At 40.2% G+C, this 17,764-nt stretch overlaps 1 protein-coding gene across 13 annotated transcripts in view; it reads left to right on the top strand.

Moving 5' to 3' along the window:
* The window catches only part of TANC2 (tetratricopeptide repeat, ankyrin repeat and coiled-coil containing 2), a 631,424-nt gene that overhangs the window by 483,848 nt on the left and 129,812 nt on the right, over positions 1-17,764 (top strand). For all 13 annotated transcript variants that reach the window (XM_075059590.1, XM_075059589.1, XM_075059588.1 and 10 more), the window contains one exon: positions 2,979-3,242. In XM_075059590.1, the coding sequence (XP_074915691.1) occupies positions 2,979-3,242 (264 nt within the window). The remainder of the gene's footprint in view (positions 1-2,978; positions 3,243-17,764) is intronic.

The raw sequence follows: 17,764 nt of genomic DNA, 5'->3' as shown, positions 1-17,764 counted from the left end.
TGCATACTAATTCAGGATGCTGAGTTTTAGCAGATTTTTTTTTGTCCTTTTAAATAAAATTAAAACAGTTTTGGTTTAAAACAGCCCACAGAACAGATTAAAGCCATAGAGCAATTGATTCTAGCCTGCATAGTAGTACTTAGATCATCTAAGACCATTCAGAAGGTAAATTAATCCACAGGGAACAATCCCAAATACCTGAGTCAGTGAAGAATTTGCACATAAAAACAGCTTGATTTTAAACCAGTAAAAACTACATTTCAAGTAAACATAAATTAGCAGTTAGGACGGGGACCTTCAGGGTTTATTCGTTATTTTCTGTTGCTGGCTCATTTAAAGCGAGATTATTGCTAAAGTTCCTATCTGTTTTCCACAATTTGCGCTATTTAGAGATTATTTCCTTCGGTTAACGATATGTTTCTGCAAAAATTGATTGGAAATACATGAATATACGTCTTTGGCACAAATTAATTTTTACATAAATACATGGTACAGTGTGTCTCAGCAACACAAACTGAGACTATGAATTAGAGATTCTAGAAAAGGCATCTAAAAACATATTTCCCAATAATTAAACAGTGTTTGGGGGAGGGATCTGCTAACAACATCTGTTTCTTGTTTTATCTCATTTTCCCATTTTAACATATAAAATTGTTTTCCTGACAGAAAATATATATTTAAATGCCAGAGAGAATATATCAAATATTTTGCATTCCTGTAGTTGTTTTGAACTTAAAAACGCTTTACAAACATTAACTAATCCTTGCAGCACCTCTGAGATAAGGAAATATTACACCATTTTACAGAGGGAAAAACTAAAGTACAGAGTGGTAAAGTGATTTGCCCAAGATCCCCAGTAAAGTTAGAGTCAGACCTGTGCTTAGAACTCATCTGTTTCTGACTCTGTCCTGGGCTTAAACCATGTGGCCACACCTTGTTAGAGGTTCCACCTTCTTTTTGAAATAAGCCCATGAATCCAGCCAGGCATTTTTCTTAGATTTTTTTTTTACACTCATTTTACAGTTGTACTTTTCTAAAAGGACGTCAATCCATTCTTGTTAAAGGAAAGATCATCTGTTCTGTCTTTTTTTCTGAACAGTTCAAAGACAAGTGAGATCTGCAGAATGGTGACGTTTCACTATGTCATGGTGCATTGAATTGCCCTTTGCACTTGTAGGAGTATTAGATGGTCTCCTTGCAAGTTCTCTTTTGGTTTTTAAACACTTGAAACTCTCAAATGTCAGAGAAATCAAGTGACAGGTAGCTCTTGTGACACTAACAGGCACAGTAACTTCTGGGATGGCATCTCTTTTGTCTTGTTCAGAGTACAATAGCTTCACTGTTAATTCCTTCAGTTGTCTTTTTTCCTCTTGTTATGATGCTTTGACTTTATTTATAAATATTTAGCCCTGATTATCATTATATTATCTCACTACAAATATTAAATGTCATTATCAGACGCTATGGGCCAGATTAATCCCTGGTACTTCCACTGAAGCTAGTGGATGTTCAGAATGCTATTATTTGGGATGCTGTCATTCAAATTGTGTAAGAAAATCCATTAAAATCCTATTTTGTGAGAAGAAACTGTTCTCTACAAAGTTTGCTTTAATTTGGAACTTGGCATAGAAAGAGCTTAAGCCTGAAAGCATATGCTTCTTTGGAGTAATTTTGTGTTTGTTTTTACCAATATAAAAGAAATTAAACCACTCTGGTGGTTGTTAATGAGACCACACAGTTACAAGCAATTATGGCTTTACATATCTTTTGCTTCAGAAATGGTTTTTTGTGAGAATGCAAGGAGAAAAGCCTCTTTCAGAAGACAGGGCATTATCATAGAATATTTTGGAAAACATAAGTGTGATCTTTGTACTGTAAAGAGAAAGTGCTTAATTCATGTTGTGTTGTCCAGGGACCTGTGGCAATAGTTTGTTGCATTTTAGACACATTAACGTAGACTTTAGGTTGGAGAAGTAATTAACAGTGGTTAAATGGAAATGAAAGTATTAGAGTTTCAATGGGGGAATGGTTTAGAAAGTTATATTAGTTATATTTAGAGACATGTGAGGCATAGGAAAGTTCAAGATCTAGTTGGACGTCTGGTTTCCTGACAGCACAGGAGGGGTGCAGGGTGATGAGTTTAGGTTGAGAATTTTCTGCCTATCAATTAGTAGGGTAGCCGTTTGGATCCCTGGGGCCAGTTAAGACCTGGTATAGTCAGATGCCTCCCTCTCCATTGATTTAAGTGGAGTAGCATGCACTTAGATCAGATCTGAATTTGTCCTATTCACTTGAAAGATATTGAGCAAAGTTTAAAAAAAAAAAAAAAAAGGCTTTTGTTTTGTCAATATCATAGTAGAAGTAATACCTAAAGTTGAAGTCAAAGAGAAAAAAAAGGAGGCGACCATGAAATAAACCCCAACAACGTAGCACCAACGTGTAATCCACACAGTAGAAAGGTGAATTTATGGATTACCTTTGAAGCTTCATAAACTCAGATGTGACCTTAGGGGTTAACATTTATACCAAGTTGATTTTTCTAAAACAAATATGCTAGTGTCCTTTATTATACTCTGCAACTGGTTATCATAAGCATGTTTATAAACTTTAAACTGATACAGTTTGACTCACTGTATATTAGAAGAAAATGGAGACAATGAGCAAAACTGACTTTGTATTTGTTCTTAATCGCCTTTATTATAAGTCTGTGGGATTGTGTGTTTGAACAAATACTGTTATATGTGGCATTTTAATACTCATGATAACTGCAAATGCCTTTTAGTAATGTCAAACAAAACTTTTCAAAGCAGTAAGTGGGACAGCTTCACTAGGTTCCATAATCTCTGATTTATGTGAGAATGCTGGAAAATATGATCAGCTTTATTTTTGTTATTTTCATTGCACATATCATCTTATATTGTTACATATGTAGCTACTCTTTCTTTATTATTCACATCTTTTTTATTTGTTCCTTCAAGCTACTTTGACAAGCTATTCTGAAAACATGGAGCGCACTAAATATGGAGGGGAGAGCAGCAAAGAACTAGGATCTGGAGGAAACCTGAAACCTTGGCAGTCTCAGAAATCCAGCATGGACTCCTGTTTATATCGCGTAGATGAAAATATGACCGCCTCCACCTACAGTTTAAACAAGATCCCAGAAAGGAACCTAGAGACGGTTTTATCCCAGTCTGTGCAGTCTATTCCACTTTACCTTATGCCACGGCCAAATTCAGTAGCAGGTAAGAAATAATTTATTTACTGTTAGATCCAATCAAAACAAGCCATCAACACAGTCTTCTCATTTTCTGTTTTCATACAATGTCTTTATGCAAAGAGAAGTCTCATCTCCTCAGGAAACTGCCATAGGGTGTGAGAACGTTCCATTTCTGTCTGAAATATCATTTATAAAGTGAAAACCACCAAAGGAGGAGTACATTTTCCACCCAGTTAGTTCAGCAATCTAGGCTGCCAAAATTCAGTCTTTTAAAAAGTTCATGGCCATCAGATCGTTTGAGCATGATCTCAAAATCTGCTTTAAAAAAAGTTTAGTTATTGTTTTTTGTTAAATGCCATCCCAATACTAACCCCAGCCTCAGTTTTAAAATAATGCATAATTTCCAGGCATCAAATTTTCAACTCTAAATTAATCAGCAGTAATAATATCAAGAACTTTTTCTGTAGTTTATAATTAAAACTTAGGAGAATGCGGAAAGATATGTGCTGGCATTTAAAAAGCAAAGCATCACAATATAAGAAATACATTTTAGAAAACTTCAGTCTCTCTTCCATATTGGCTGCAGTGGGAGGGAACATACTGCAAGATTTCTTTCACAGATTTCAATTAAACAAAATACGTAAGCATCCATTAGAAACTAGAATTATGGGGAAGATTGCATGTATTAATAGTTTTTTATAGACTTCAGAGCTAAAGGGACAACTACACCTCTACCCTGATATAACACTGTCCTTGGGAGCCAAAAAATCTTACCGTGTTATAGGTGAAACCATGTTATATTGAACTTGCTTTGATCCACCGGAGTGTACAGCACTCCCCCCCCCCTCCCCGCCCCACACTGCTTTACTGCATTATATCAGGTGGCATTATATCGAGGTAGCAGTGTATTGTCATCTAGTCTGACCTCTCCTGTACAACACAGTCCATAGTGATTTTTCCCTACCACATAAGTGAATTCCATCAAATCCAGTAACTTCTGGTTGAACAGAACATAACTTTTGAGAAAACATCCAACTGCAGCTTGATATCTCCAAGTGACGGTGAATTTACCACATTACTTATCAAGCTGCCTTAGTGGTTAATTCCCTCAGTAAAAACAACAAAAAGTTGCCTTTTATTTTTCTAATTTCAGCTTTCATAACTTTATGCATTTAATAAACATGTGAATTATAGTCCTATTTTGGGAAACAAACATCTTTTCATAAGGCTTTCAGTCTACAAATAGCTATACTTGGCTTCCTAGCTTTCCTGGTGGGATTTTTCCTTGAATATGTTTTTTATATATATATATAAAATAATCGCTGGGCAAAATGCTATGAACTGTGTTGTGCAGGAGAGGTCAGATTAGATGAAGATGGTGGTTCCCTTAGCCTTAAAATCTACGAAACACTGTTAAACAATACATAGATATTTATTTTGCCTGTTAATGTTTCCTGTAGGTGCTGCTGAAGCATGTTTGAGCCTTAAATATGAAAATTAGAGGCCAAAATCATCTCTATTTCCTTGAAGTTCTGGTGTTTGAAAGATTCCTAAATGGTGTTGCAATATCTTGTAATAGTATTTAACAACCTCTCAGCCCCTTCCTTAGAGTTCTCCTCATTGGCAAACATGAAGGAAAGAAAGGAGAAGATTTAAAATATATTAACCTAATTTAAAAGCTCTTTATAAGTATTTCTCCTCGCTTGCTGTCCTCCTCTCCTCTTTCTTCTGGATTTTGTCTCATATCCTAGTGTAAGGGTGGTGGGTGAATATCTGCCATCATCTATAGTGTTGGAGTTGGAAGCCCATCTGCAATTCAATAAATACAGGTTAAATTTTGTGTTGAACTGGCAAACATATATATTTTGTCAATCCTATTCCCTGCAGGATTCTTTAGCTAGCTTGCAAAATATCAGTGATGGACTCATGCAGTGCAAAGAACCTGGGATACTGGGCATCAAAACAGTGTGTCTTGCCAATGTAGGCTGTACTGTACAACTGAATAATATTTATGGCCTAACACTCCTTCATAGTGGAGTTCATTGGATGATAACAACTAAAAGCAGCTGTAGAGATAAGAACTTACACCTGGAGGCACTGACTATTGTGGTACCAGCTCGCACCATTTACTTACAGCTAAAAGAACCCGCTACCCAGTTGGGAATCAGAGTAAGTCAGGGTGGCAAGAACATGACTAGAGACTCTGGTTGAACAACGAAGTTTGTTATGGAGAAGTTTAATCTCTCACATGTGAAACTTCACCTTTGTTGTTCTCCCGTTGCTTCCTTGAGTTCCTCCTTCATGCTGTCATTTTGTGTACATGCAGTGCCTAGCAAAATGGGGCCTTGAGCCATGATTGGTTCCACAACACTACAGCTAATAGTTGCACAGAATGCTGACCATCCAGTGCTTGGTGTAATTATTATAAATAATGTACTGTAAAATTATAGTAAAGTTTTCAGGCAACAAATCTGACCAAATATTTTTTCCAGGTTGATTGACCTGCTTATTTATATGTATTTGGGTGGTACCAGAGGTTAGCTCAGCTGGGTCTAATACACTATTTCACTGCTAATCTTCCAAAATAACTAAAGCAGAAAAGTTTTGTCTTCTTTAAACAAGCTTTGGATTTACTTTGTAAGCAAGCACTTTACTATAGTTCTGGGAACTAACGTGTGGCAGTGCTTGTCCCAGAAGGTGTTACAATATCTTTTCAAAAAGTTCCTTTGCGTGTCTACAAAAATCTGCATGAAAGCATTCTCTAATTTCACCCACCTGCAAGCAGCATTTGTTACTATGTAATGAATACCTTTATGCTACCAGAAAAGCACAAAATGAAGAGGAGTAACTAAGTAAAGCAAAGTAATTCTCTTAATAAAACATCATCCTGGTCTTTCAGTACTTTGTATGCTGCATCTTGGTATTTGGTCAGAAATGCTACTTTTTCACAAACATTATAGAAGGGAAACTTTAATAATAAATAGTCTCCTAGACCGCTGAAGGGTCATCTGTATGATAATTTACTGCACCAAATGTTATATTTAGTGGAGCTGTACATTCAGTGTTTTAGCAGATCACTCAAATTAATGGGTTACTGTACATGTGATAAAAAAATTTTTTTCAAAGGTCCAGTTGTGGGAATATATAGAAGGCTGCTTTCACATGAGCTCACTAGGCGCACATATGGTGACCAGTTATTGGTGACTCACTCTGGGGAGTATAAAAATTGATAAGCAATTTTATGGTACTAAGGCAGAACCAGCTGTGAAGGGCACTGCTGCTTTGCTACGCAGTAACCACTAAGAAATAATTAACAGGCAGAAAAAGAGAGATTGAGCAGCGAAAGGAGAGGAAGAAATGTTTGTCATCTCACTGGGCCAAGGAGCCTAAAGTTGTTGGGGTTCGATTTAATTTATGGACAGAAATTGTTACTTGATCTGTTGTTGGTTAAAATACTACGAATAAGAATAACATCCCTAATCCAAATGGAAATAGCTTTAAAATTAAGCAACAGTGTTTACTTAAGAAGGGAAAATGATAAGCAAATAAAAAATAAGGAAAGATAAACAAGAAATAACTGAAGCCAGAATGCATTGGAGAGCATCTGGGGGTATGTCTGCATTGCAAAAGAAAACGCATGGCAGCAAGCATCAGAGCGTGGGTCTAAAGACTCGGATGTATGGAGCTCATGCTACGGTGCTAAAAATAGTAGTGTGGACATTCCTGCTCCAGCTGGAGCTTGGGCCCTGACCTGGCAAAGGAAGTGGAGCTTCAGCCAGCCTGAGTGGAGTACCAGCACTGTTTTTAGCTCCGTACCATGAATCTGTGCCTGTTGACCTGGGCTCTGAGACTTGTTGCTGTAGGGTTTTTTGGGTTGTTTTTTTCCCCCAGTATTGAGGTACCCTGGGATGTCCTACGGGGAAATTTTGATACTGATTTTATTATTGTTGATCTGTGATCCTTCAGTGCCATTCCAGTGACTGATATGTGCCGTTGTCTTCCCTTCCTTAGGATAGTTTTTCCGAGTTTGAAAAAGGTGAATGTAGTATTTGTATATTTACACTTTGCTTTAAAAAAGGTAGAATATCCAAATTTTGCCACCAGATTAGCTGAATTTTTCTTCTTAAAAACAGCATTGAACATTTATAATGACAGTTAGGTTATGCTTCAGATCTAATGTCCTTTGAGGTGAATTAGAGCAATTCATCATGCTAGCTAGTCAAACCATTCCAGCTCTGAATTTCTGAAACACTAATGTCTCAGTATTGTCTTTCTCTTTTTGATATGGGAGAAGATATTTCTGATCCCCAAACTTCTTCAGGTAAGCTTTTTAAGACGTCCTTGTTAAGTTATTAGCCTTTGTCTCCTCGTACAATTTCTTTCTTGCAAGTTGGTGGCGCTAAACATCCTTTCACCTTTTTTGACTCATGATGACAGGCTCCTCTTCCCTCTGCAGAACTCCCGGTCTCTTTATAGTTTTCTGAAGCCTTTTGGATATTTTTCAATTTTCCCAATCCTGCTGTTACACTTAAAAAATCTCTAAAAGGCCCTTACAGTGACTTCTAGCAGATTTCCTCTGATGCGGTGGCTGATTTGAGCTACTTCTGTTGCTTCAAAAATGTCGGTAGGTCTCTAGATGTATTTCTTTAATCTTCTGAGAGAATGTTTAAATGTATGATAAATGATGTGAAATCCAGTATTTCATCAACTAAGCTACTTTATAAATAGAGAGCTAAGTTTAGAAGAGGTCTCAGTATAGGTCTTTCTCCAGAAACCAAAATAAACCTCAGACCCAATCATATTTTGGCAGATAAAGAGCAGTGGGCCTCCTTGGATAATCTCTTCCGTTTCTCTTATTCCCTAAGCAGGACTTGGAATGAAACTGGCCTAGTAGCTCCTCTTTGGATAAACAGATGCATTACAGATGTCTATTGTAAGAATGGATTTTAGTGTCTGTGGAACATTTGTTTGCCTCTCTCATTATAGTTGTTTTTATTAATAAGGACCAGGGCTGTCAAGCGATAGAATAAATTAATCACATGTTAAACAATAATAGAACACCATTTAGTTAAATATTTTTGATGTTTTTACATTTTCAAATATATTGATTTCAATTACAACACAGAATACAAAGTGTACAGTGCTCACTTTCTTTTTATTACAAATATTTACACTGTAATAAAACAAAAGAAATAGTAGTTTCAATTCACCTAATATAAGTACTGTAGTGCAATCTCTTTATCATGAAAGTTGAACTTACAAATGTCGAATTACGTACAGAAAAATAAATGCATTCAAAAAGAAAACAATGTAAAACTTTAGAGCCTACAAGTGCACTCGGTCCTACTTCAGCCAATCTCAGAGACAAACAAGTTTGGTTACATTTGCAGGAGATAATACTGCCCAGTTCTTGTTTATAATGCTCACCTGAAAGAGAGAACAGGCATTCACATGGCCCTGTTGTAACTGGCATTGCAAGATATTTATGTGCCAGATGTGCTAAAGATTCATATGTCCCTTCATGCTTCAACCACCATTCCAGGGGACATGCGTCCATGCTGATGATGGGTTCTGTTCGATAATGATCCAAAGCAGAGCAGACCGATGCATGTTCATTTTCGTCATCTGAGTCAGATGTCACCAGCAGAAGGTTGGATTTCTTTTTTGGTGGTTCAGGTTCTGTAGTTTCCGCATCTGAGTGTTGCTCTTTTAAGAATTCTGGAAGCATGCTCCACACCTTGTCCCTCTCAGATTTTGGATGGCACCTCAGATTCTTAAACCTTGGGTTGAGTGCTGTAGCTATTTTGAGAAATCTCACATTGGTACCTTCTTTGCATTTTGTCAAATCTGCACTGACAATGTTAGTAAATCAAATAGCATGTTCTGGGTCATCATCCGAGACTGCTATAACATTAAATATATGGCAGAATGCGAGTAAAACAGAGCAGGGGACATACAATTCTCCCCCAAGGAGTTTGGTCACAAATTTAATTAACACACTATTTTTTTAATGAACATCATCAGCATGGAAGCATGTCTTCCAGAATGGTGGCTGAAGCATGAAGGGGCATACGAATATATAGCATATCTGGCACATAAATTCTTTGCAATGCCAGCTACAAAAGTGCCATGCCATGTTAAAAGTTGTTTTTTCTTCTGTTTATCTAATGCTGTGTGATATGTTTGCATTGTGTAAACTGAATTAATTTAAGCAAGAAAAAAGAGTTCTCCCACTTTCAACCAAGAAGTATCCCTCCCATGTAGATAATCATAGAGATAACCCACTCAATCAAGGTAAGGAGTATTTGCAGGTATACATCAACTCTCGGGGATCTGGCCTTTACCGCATGAGGAAATATCATTTCACTTTTCTAAAACTAATAGTAGTCTCTCTCACTGTGCAGTCTTCACAGAAAGGCATTCAGCAATCTCTGCTTCTAATCAGAATCCACAACCTGGAATCTTTAGGGCTTACCTAGATGTTGCACCAACATGCAGTACAGGGAAGTGATTTCTGGAGCCCACTAACATATTGTATAGTAACTGGTCCATGTAGACCAGGAGTCGGCAACCTTTCAGAAGTGCTGTGCCGAGTCTTCATTTATTCACTCTATTTAAGGTTTCGCGTGCCAGTAATACATTTTAAGGTTCTTAGAAGGTCTCTTTCTATAAGTCTATAATATATAACTAAACTATTGTTGTATGTAAATTAAATAAGTTTTTTTAAAAATGTTTAAAGAAGTTTCATTTAAAATTAAATTAAAATCCAGAGACCCCAGGACCGGTGGCCAGGACCCGGGAAGTGTGAGTGCCACTGAAAATCAGCTCGCATGCTGCCTTCGGCACACGTGCCATAGGTTGCCTACCCCTGTTGTAAACCTTACTGGTGCACGCTCAAAATTGCATACAGCATTTTTTGCTTACATAGTATTGTTTCAAACAGCATGATGTTAAAACACACGGGAATGTTTCATGTGCACCAACAGCGTCTACGTAGACAGAGTGCATTAGAAATCACATCTCCATAGTGCACATTGCCAGATTGCAGAGAAAAGCCCTTTTACTTAAATAAACAAACAAGGGGAGGGGAGAGAAGAAAGTGGAATGGGACAGTCAGTGTATAGAACCAGTACTCTTTGTGGTCAGTGAAATACTATCCGCATTACAGGAAGATAAAACAAAATGGCAGCCAGCCTGTTATCAGTTACATGCTGTGTATAACAACAACCAGCTGTTTGGGAAGTGAGTGAATGCAGTGTGTGAATGATCAATATGCTAATCAGAAAGGACGCTCTTTTTATGTATTTATTTCGATTTATATCAAAAGGGAAAAAATTATATCCTGGTCTTTTGTTGATTTTGATATAATTTTAAAATACAGGGATATGAGCAAACAGCCTCCCTGCAGCCAGAAAATAACCAACCATAGCTGTGACCCCAGCATCCTGCAAAAAACATGCCACATCCACAAAATGCGTCTATTTTCATGCTCCTTACTGTGTGCCTCTCTTTATTTTCAAAGGATCCCGCATCTGTTAAACAACATAAGGTCTTGTCTGCACATAAATTGTACTGCTGTAACTAGAGTTGCCAGGCGTCTGGTTTTAGACTGAAATGTCCGGTCGAAAAGGGACCTTGGTGGCTTCAATCAGCACCACTGACTGGGCTGTTAAAAGTCTGTTTGGCAGCGCAGTAGGGCTAAGGCAGGCTCCCTGCAGCTCCCAGAAGCAGCCAGCATATCCCTGTGGCCCCTACATGTAGGAGTGATCAGGGAAGCTCCACACACAGCCCCCACCCTAGGTGCTGGCTCTACAGCTCCCATTGGCCAGGAACCACGGCCAATGGGAGCTGTGAGGGCAGTGCCTATGTGCACGGACAGCGCGTGTTGGACAGAACTGCCTGTCCGCCCCTGTGCCTAGGAGCCGGACATGCCAGCCATTTCCGGGAGCCATGTGGAGCCAGGATAGGCAGGGAGCCTTCCTTTGCCCCACTGGGCTGCGGACTGGGAGCTACCTGAGGTAAGTGTCACCCAGCTGGAGCCCGCACCACAACCCCCTGCCCTTGATTGGAATCCCCTCCTGGAGCCCACACCCTGTCGTGGACCCCAACCCCCTGTCCTGAGCCCTGTCCCACCCCTCAAATTCCCTCCCATAGCCTGCACCCCCCTCCTGCAGGCCAGCCCAGCCCTGAGCCTCCTCCCACACCCCAAACCCCTTATCCCCACCCCAGAGCCCACATCCCCAGCCAGAGCCTGCACCCCCTTCCGTACCCCAGCACCCTGCCCCATTCCTGAGCCCGCTCCCACTGGCCTGCTTGATTCCAGCCCAGAGCCCCCTCCTGCACCTCAAACCGCTCACCCCCAGGACCACCCAGAGCCCACACCCCCAGCCAGAGCTCTCACCCCCTTTTGCATCTCAGGCCCCAGCCCGGAGCCCCCTCCCGCACCCTAAACTCCTCATTTCTGGCCCCACCCTGGAGCCCACACCCCCAGCCAGACCCTCACCCCCTCCTGCACCCCAGCCCCCCCTCCAGCCCACTGAAAGTGAGTGAGGATGGGGGAGAGAGAGTGACGAGGGGGGCAAGGCATCAGAAAAAGTTGGGGGTAGGGCCTCAAGGAAGGGACAGGGCAAGGGTATTTAGTTTTGTGTGATGAGAAAGTTAGCAATACTAAGTGTAGCTATGTCTATACAGTTAGAACAATACAACCCCACTAGTGTGGATGCGATCATACTACTATAAATATGTTTATACCGGTAGAGCTTGTTTCCATATGGGAAGGGGAATAAGCTATAACTGTGTCCTCACAAGAGGTTGTACCAGTATAACTATATCAGTAGTGCCATAGGGTATACAGACCCCATCCTACCATGACCACCAAGGCACAAACAGGTGGGCCACCATCTTCAGCTGAGGCTAATTGCTAGGCCAGCAACACCTGGGGGATATGAAATTGCGGATCAGAGGAGAGGGGTGACTGCCACACAGACTGAGGGATTGCCCAGAGGATACTCCTGCAGCAGCAGGCTGGCTGGAAGCTGACCAGGAGATGAGACTTCCAGTGAGAGAGACTCAGAGAACATGAATCTGGAAAAAGCCTACAAGAGAGGTGAGGTAGGAAGCAGCGAGGGATTGTGAGGAGCTGCTTAACACAGGGTCTCTGGGCTGGAATCCAGGAGAGTGGGTGGGCTTAGGTTCTCCTACCATCCCCAGCAAAAGGAATAGTAAAACCCCTTGGCGGAAAGGGGTCAGGACTTTGTGGGGGCGTAGGCTTATTGATCCTTCTGTAGGGTCACTGAACTCCTGCTCTGTCAGGCTTTTTATTGGCCTGAAAAGGGGGATAAATGACCCAGCTGGAATCATAAGAGAAAGCCATTTGGTACAGGCCAAATGATTGTTAGCAGAATGAGAGAAATTGAGGCAGATTCATCATAACATCATGCATAGCCAGGAAATGGTGCTGGCTGACAGAGGCACCCTCTGGATAAGTTAAAAAAAAAAATCTCAACCCAAGTTATACTGGTGTAAAATCTGTGTGTGGACCAGACCTAATCCTCTGATATAGTATAGGAGGCCCTGATGAGCAAGATCTTTGAGGAGGTCACAAAGCTAATCCAGGAGTCCTTTATGACTGTGGCACTTAATAAGATGCCAATACCAAGCAAGCAAGTAGGTGGCTTACTGTGGTTTCCATTTTTGTTCTACTCACCTGTCCCCAGGCAGTCAAATTACAGTTTGGGAGGACTGTTAAAAGCAAGCCACCTTTCTTCCCTCACCATGCAGACCATTTCCGCTGTTTGGAAAGAGTATGTGAGTTCCATTGCATTGTACTAAATGAAAGGGCTTGCAAATTTGTGACCAAAGAAAAGGTTACGATCCAAGAGCAATCACTGTTAAAATTATCCCTCAGCCTCTGAAAAATCTTTCGCACTTAGATTTGCAATTCAGAACCCTATAAATCCATTTGGTTTGCTATTTTATTGTTCCAAAGAATTGAAAACTCTGCATTCAAGTATGTTTTCTTCCTATTCCATGCCATCCAGTTAGGCACATAATCCCCTTATTTTATATTCTGTACTACTTTTCATGCTAGTTGCATCAGGGACCTTGCTTTGGCGTTGGAAAAAAATCAGACAAGTGGTGTTTTCTCCTCCATATCTCTGCCATGCATGAGATGACATGCCAGGTCTTGCATTGTTTTGGCTGCCTCATAGATACATAATAACAAAAAAACACCCATACAAATACTAGACCCCATCCATTCTTCACCTTTGGAAAGGATGAAATAAGCCCAAATGAAAATCTTCAGAAAGTGTTAATTCTGAATTCTTTACACAGTAAAAGATGCATTTTCAAAGATGAGGCCAGTGTTGCGTAAACACATACAAATGGCTTTTTTGTGGGCACAGTCAGTGCAGATGCAGTTTGAAGGATCAGCCTTTGCCTTTTAGTTTGGCAATGTGAAATCAAAGGGCTAACTTTTGCCATCTAGACACTACCCTGACTAGGGTGCAGTTCAAGCTCCTTGGTGCTAAGAAGAGTCATAGAATGTAAAGCCAGAAGGGACCACCAGGTCATCTAGTCTGACCTCATGTATGTTGTAAGTCACCAGCATCACCCGGTTACCCGCACACTAAACCCAACAACTGAAATTTGCAAGATATTACTGCCCTTAGGAGGCTAAAGAAAAGGGTACAGACTGTACCAACCCTTGCCTTGCCTCCTATCATCTGCTTTGTGGTGATGTACACCAAGAAAGGAGTATGGTGGGAACAGTTCCTCTGCTCTCCCAAGCCCAAAGATTGCCAGTGCTGCTTGCCTAAGTCTGGTTAGGCTCCTTGCAGCTTCTTCTGCCTCCAAACAAGGTCAGAGTGATCTGGCTCTGAGTCAAAGGTTTTAAAATATGATTTAAAATCTGGGATTTTTAAAAATACAAAAGCTTATGCCGCCCTCTGACAGTGAAAGATCGGCAACATAAAGAGTTAAAAGGAGATGTTTTACCAGGTGACTTGAGCCCTGGAAAATGCCTTTCAGAGTAGAAGCAATTTGCTGATAGATTCAGTATTTAACTGGTCACCAATAAAGTGGTTTCTTAAAGTGGGAATATGTTTACATTCTTTTTTTTTCACATACTCTCCTCAAAGGAACCCAGCAGCCATATTCTGAACTAGGGGTGAGGGATAGATCAGTGATTTGAGCATTGGCCTGCTAAATCCAGGGTTGTAAGTTCAATCCTTGAGGGGGCCATTTAGGGAACTGGGATAAAAATCTATCTTGGGATTGGTCCTGCTTTGAGCAGGGAGTTGGACTAGATGATCTCCTGAGGTCCCTTCCAACCCTGATATTCTGTGATCACACATGGCAACAAAGAATGATCTAGTCTTGCAGAAACAATCTTGAGATTACGCTGAGACAGACATGAGCACATCAGAAGCTTTGAAGACTTTTCAGACTTCATTTCAGTTATCACTAGAAGAAGAAAAATAATATACAGATTAGAAAGAGAGAAATATGAAGTTAAATGAAACATACTTTGAGAGGGAGGGTCCAATCAGGTTTCTTATACAGGGTTTACTTCTGTTGTTCATTTCCATATAGCCCCTGTGCTCTGCATCCAGACTTAGGGCTGCACTGCAGCATTACAGGAACCTGCCTACTTTTTATTTTTTTACTTTCAGAATTGGGTACAATTCAGCTCCAAATTATCTGTAACTGTGCACAGCAGTCATAGGCGGAAGACAGATGAAACCATGAGGGGGCTTAGGCTTAAGAGTTAGAATGTCAGTGTTTTTCAGGTTGAGTCTGAGAGACAGTCCTCACACACAAGACCAGATATCTGATAGATAATGATGCCACAATAGCTGTAGCATATTTATCAGCAAAGTTGTAAGAAAATTGAATTTGGAGTACACAGAAGATACCTAACTTTACATAATGATATGTGTTTGCCTGAAGTAACATTAAGGATCTGAAGAAAGATCAAGGGAACTGAGAGATAAGAAGGCCCCTTCATCCCTCAGCAACCTCCTCCCTTGTTGCCTGAGGAAAAAGGTAAGCCTTGCAGCAGTTATGTAACAAACTCAGGCTCTGGCAGACCAAGTTCCAGAATTGAGGGAACTTTCCTGAAGAGCAACCTACCAGCAGCTCCATCTGTTTATAAAGAAGGAGCTCCACAAAGTAGACACCTTGCTCCATCTTCTGTGGCCAGGGTCTCCAGGTAAAGGACTACTCTGCTGCACATAATACCCAGGTCACCTTCTCTCCTCCTTATTCCTCATGCTAATATTGTAATATTTATTTTATTCACGAAAGCCAGTGATATATATATGTGTGTGTGTGTGTGTGTGTGTGAAAATTAATGTTTTAAATTTTAAATAGTAGTCATACACGAGTTGAAACCACAAAAAGGTAGACACGTTAATTTCAGACATCCTACTGCTTTATTAATTCTTTTAAAGGGATCTATAGAAAAGGTCAGGCAGCCCATTTTTCCAACTTGTTCTTTTAGAACTCTCAGAACTAAGGTCACATTGGCCGTTTTTACTTTAGAGCAGGCTAGAAGATTCTAGCACTTTACAACAAAGTGCAATTACCATTTCAGTTTAATACCTAACCAGATCAGCCACACCATCACCGGTTCATTCACCTGCACGTCCACCAATGTAATATACGCCATCATATGCCAGCAATGCCAGTCTGCTATGTACATCGGCCAAAGTGGACAGTCTTTACGGAAAAGGATAAATGGACACAAATCAGATATTAGGAATGGCAATATACAAAAACCTGTAGGAGAGCACTTCAACCTCCCTGGCCACACTATAGCAGACCTTAAGGTGGCCATCCTGCAGCAAAAAAACTTCAGGACCAGACTTCAAAGAGAAACTGCTGAGCTTCAGTTCATCTGCAAATTTGACACCATCAGCTCAGGACTAAACAAAGACTGTGAATGGCTTGCCAATTACAGAACCAGTTTCTCCTCCCTTGGTTTTCACACCTCTACTGCTAGAACAGGGCCTCACCCTCCCTGACTGAACTAACCTCGTTATCTCTAGCTTGCTTGCTAGCATCTATATACCTGCCCCTGGAAATTTCCACTACATGCATCTGACGAAGTGGGTATTCACCTACGAAAGCTCATGCTTCAAAACGTCTGTTAGCCTATAAGGTGCGACAGGATTCTCTGCTGCTTTTACAGTTTAATCCTGTAATTCAAAATGCACAAACTTTAGGAGACTTATCACCCCTGCTAAAACGAACATTTTGACACAGTCTCAATTTATGGTGGCCAGGCAACCACTTCTGGCATGAGTGCAGGCATTCAAATATATGTGCTCATCCACGTGTGAATTAGTGAGTTTGTACATGAACACCCGTATACACTTGTGTAACACCTAACACCCCCTCCCAGTGGCAAAATAATAATAGTCATAATAATAAAGTTTGCAGATGTGGACTGAAATAAGATCTGGATTAGGCAAACAAATTCACAAATAATCCTGCTTTACTATTCACCCATCTTGGCTCATCAACCTGTGTGGTATTTTAAAAGCCAATATTTTGACAGTATTCCCTGTTAACCTCTTCCAATCTTACTCATTCTAGAAGATGACCTGAGAATAAGTGCCTAAATATCTTCCCATCATATCTACAGCATTCATTAGTCGCTTAATCTGCATATTTTATGATACATTGTCCAAAACATACTGTGAATAATTATGAACAGTATTATTGCGGTAGTTAATAGAAAAATGAGTTTATGGAACAAGCCAGAGTAGTATGCTCAAAGATGAAACCCATACAACAGAATAACATTCAGCACAGTTTGGGAATGAGGTTCCTAGAGGAGGGATTCACTCTTGTTACCATCACTGGAAACAGATACGGTTATAGCAATAAAGTATAATTGTTTTGATTAGTGAACACTGCATTCACAGATTTGACAAGTAACAAAGAAGACACGTTTCATATGTTACTGCTTTGAGACACATTGGCAGCTTATCTTGGTGTTCTGGCTTTTATTACAACAGACCCATAAACAAAATTAACCAGCCACTTAGATCATTTAGGAATGACAAAACAATGAAGCAAGGACCTTTCCAAAGGCTTGTTTTTAAGTACTGTATGCTGAAGAGGACTTTGGAAGTAAAGGAGTAACACAGCTAGGAACTGGGCACTGGTTTAAATCTCAAGCATAGACTCATAGACTCTAGGACTGGAAGGGACCTCGAGAGGTCATCGAGTCCAGTCCCCTGCCCTCATGGCAGGACCAAATACTGTCTAGACCATCCCTGATAAGACATTTAATCTAACCTACTCTTAAATCATTCCAGAGCAATGGAGATTCACCCCTACCCTATCGGCAATTCCTATTCCAGTTGTTAAACTCCCTGACAGTTAGGAACTTTTTCCTAATGTCCACCTAAATCCCCTATGCTGCAGTTTAAGCCAATCGCTTCTTGCACTTCCTAATCATTAGAGGCTAAGGTGAACAAGTTTTCCATCCCATTCCTGATCCGACACCTTTTAGTCACTGAAACTGTCTCTTGT

The sequence above is a fragment of the Chelonoidis abingdonii genome, chromosome 21, assembly GCF_003597395.2.
Source record: "Chelonoidis abingdonii isolate Lonesome George chromosome 21, CheloAbing_2.0, whole genome shotgun sequence".
Taxonomy (NCBI): domain Eukaryota; kingdom Metazoa; phylum Chordata; order Testudines; family Testudinidae; genus Chelonoidis; species Chelonoidis abingdonii.
Note: the sequence above shows the minus strand (reverse complement) of the source record. Positions and strands in the feature narration are given on the sequence as shown.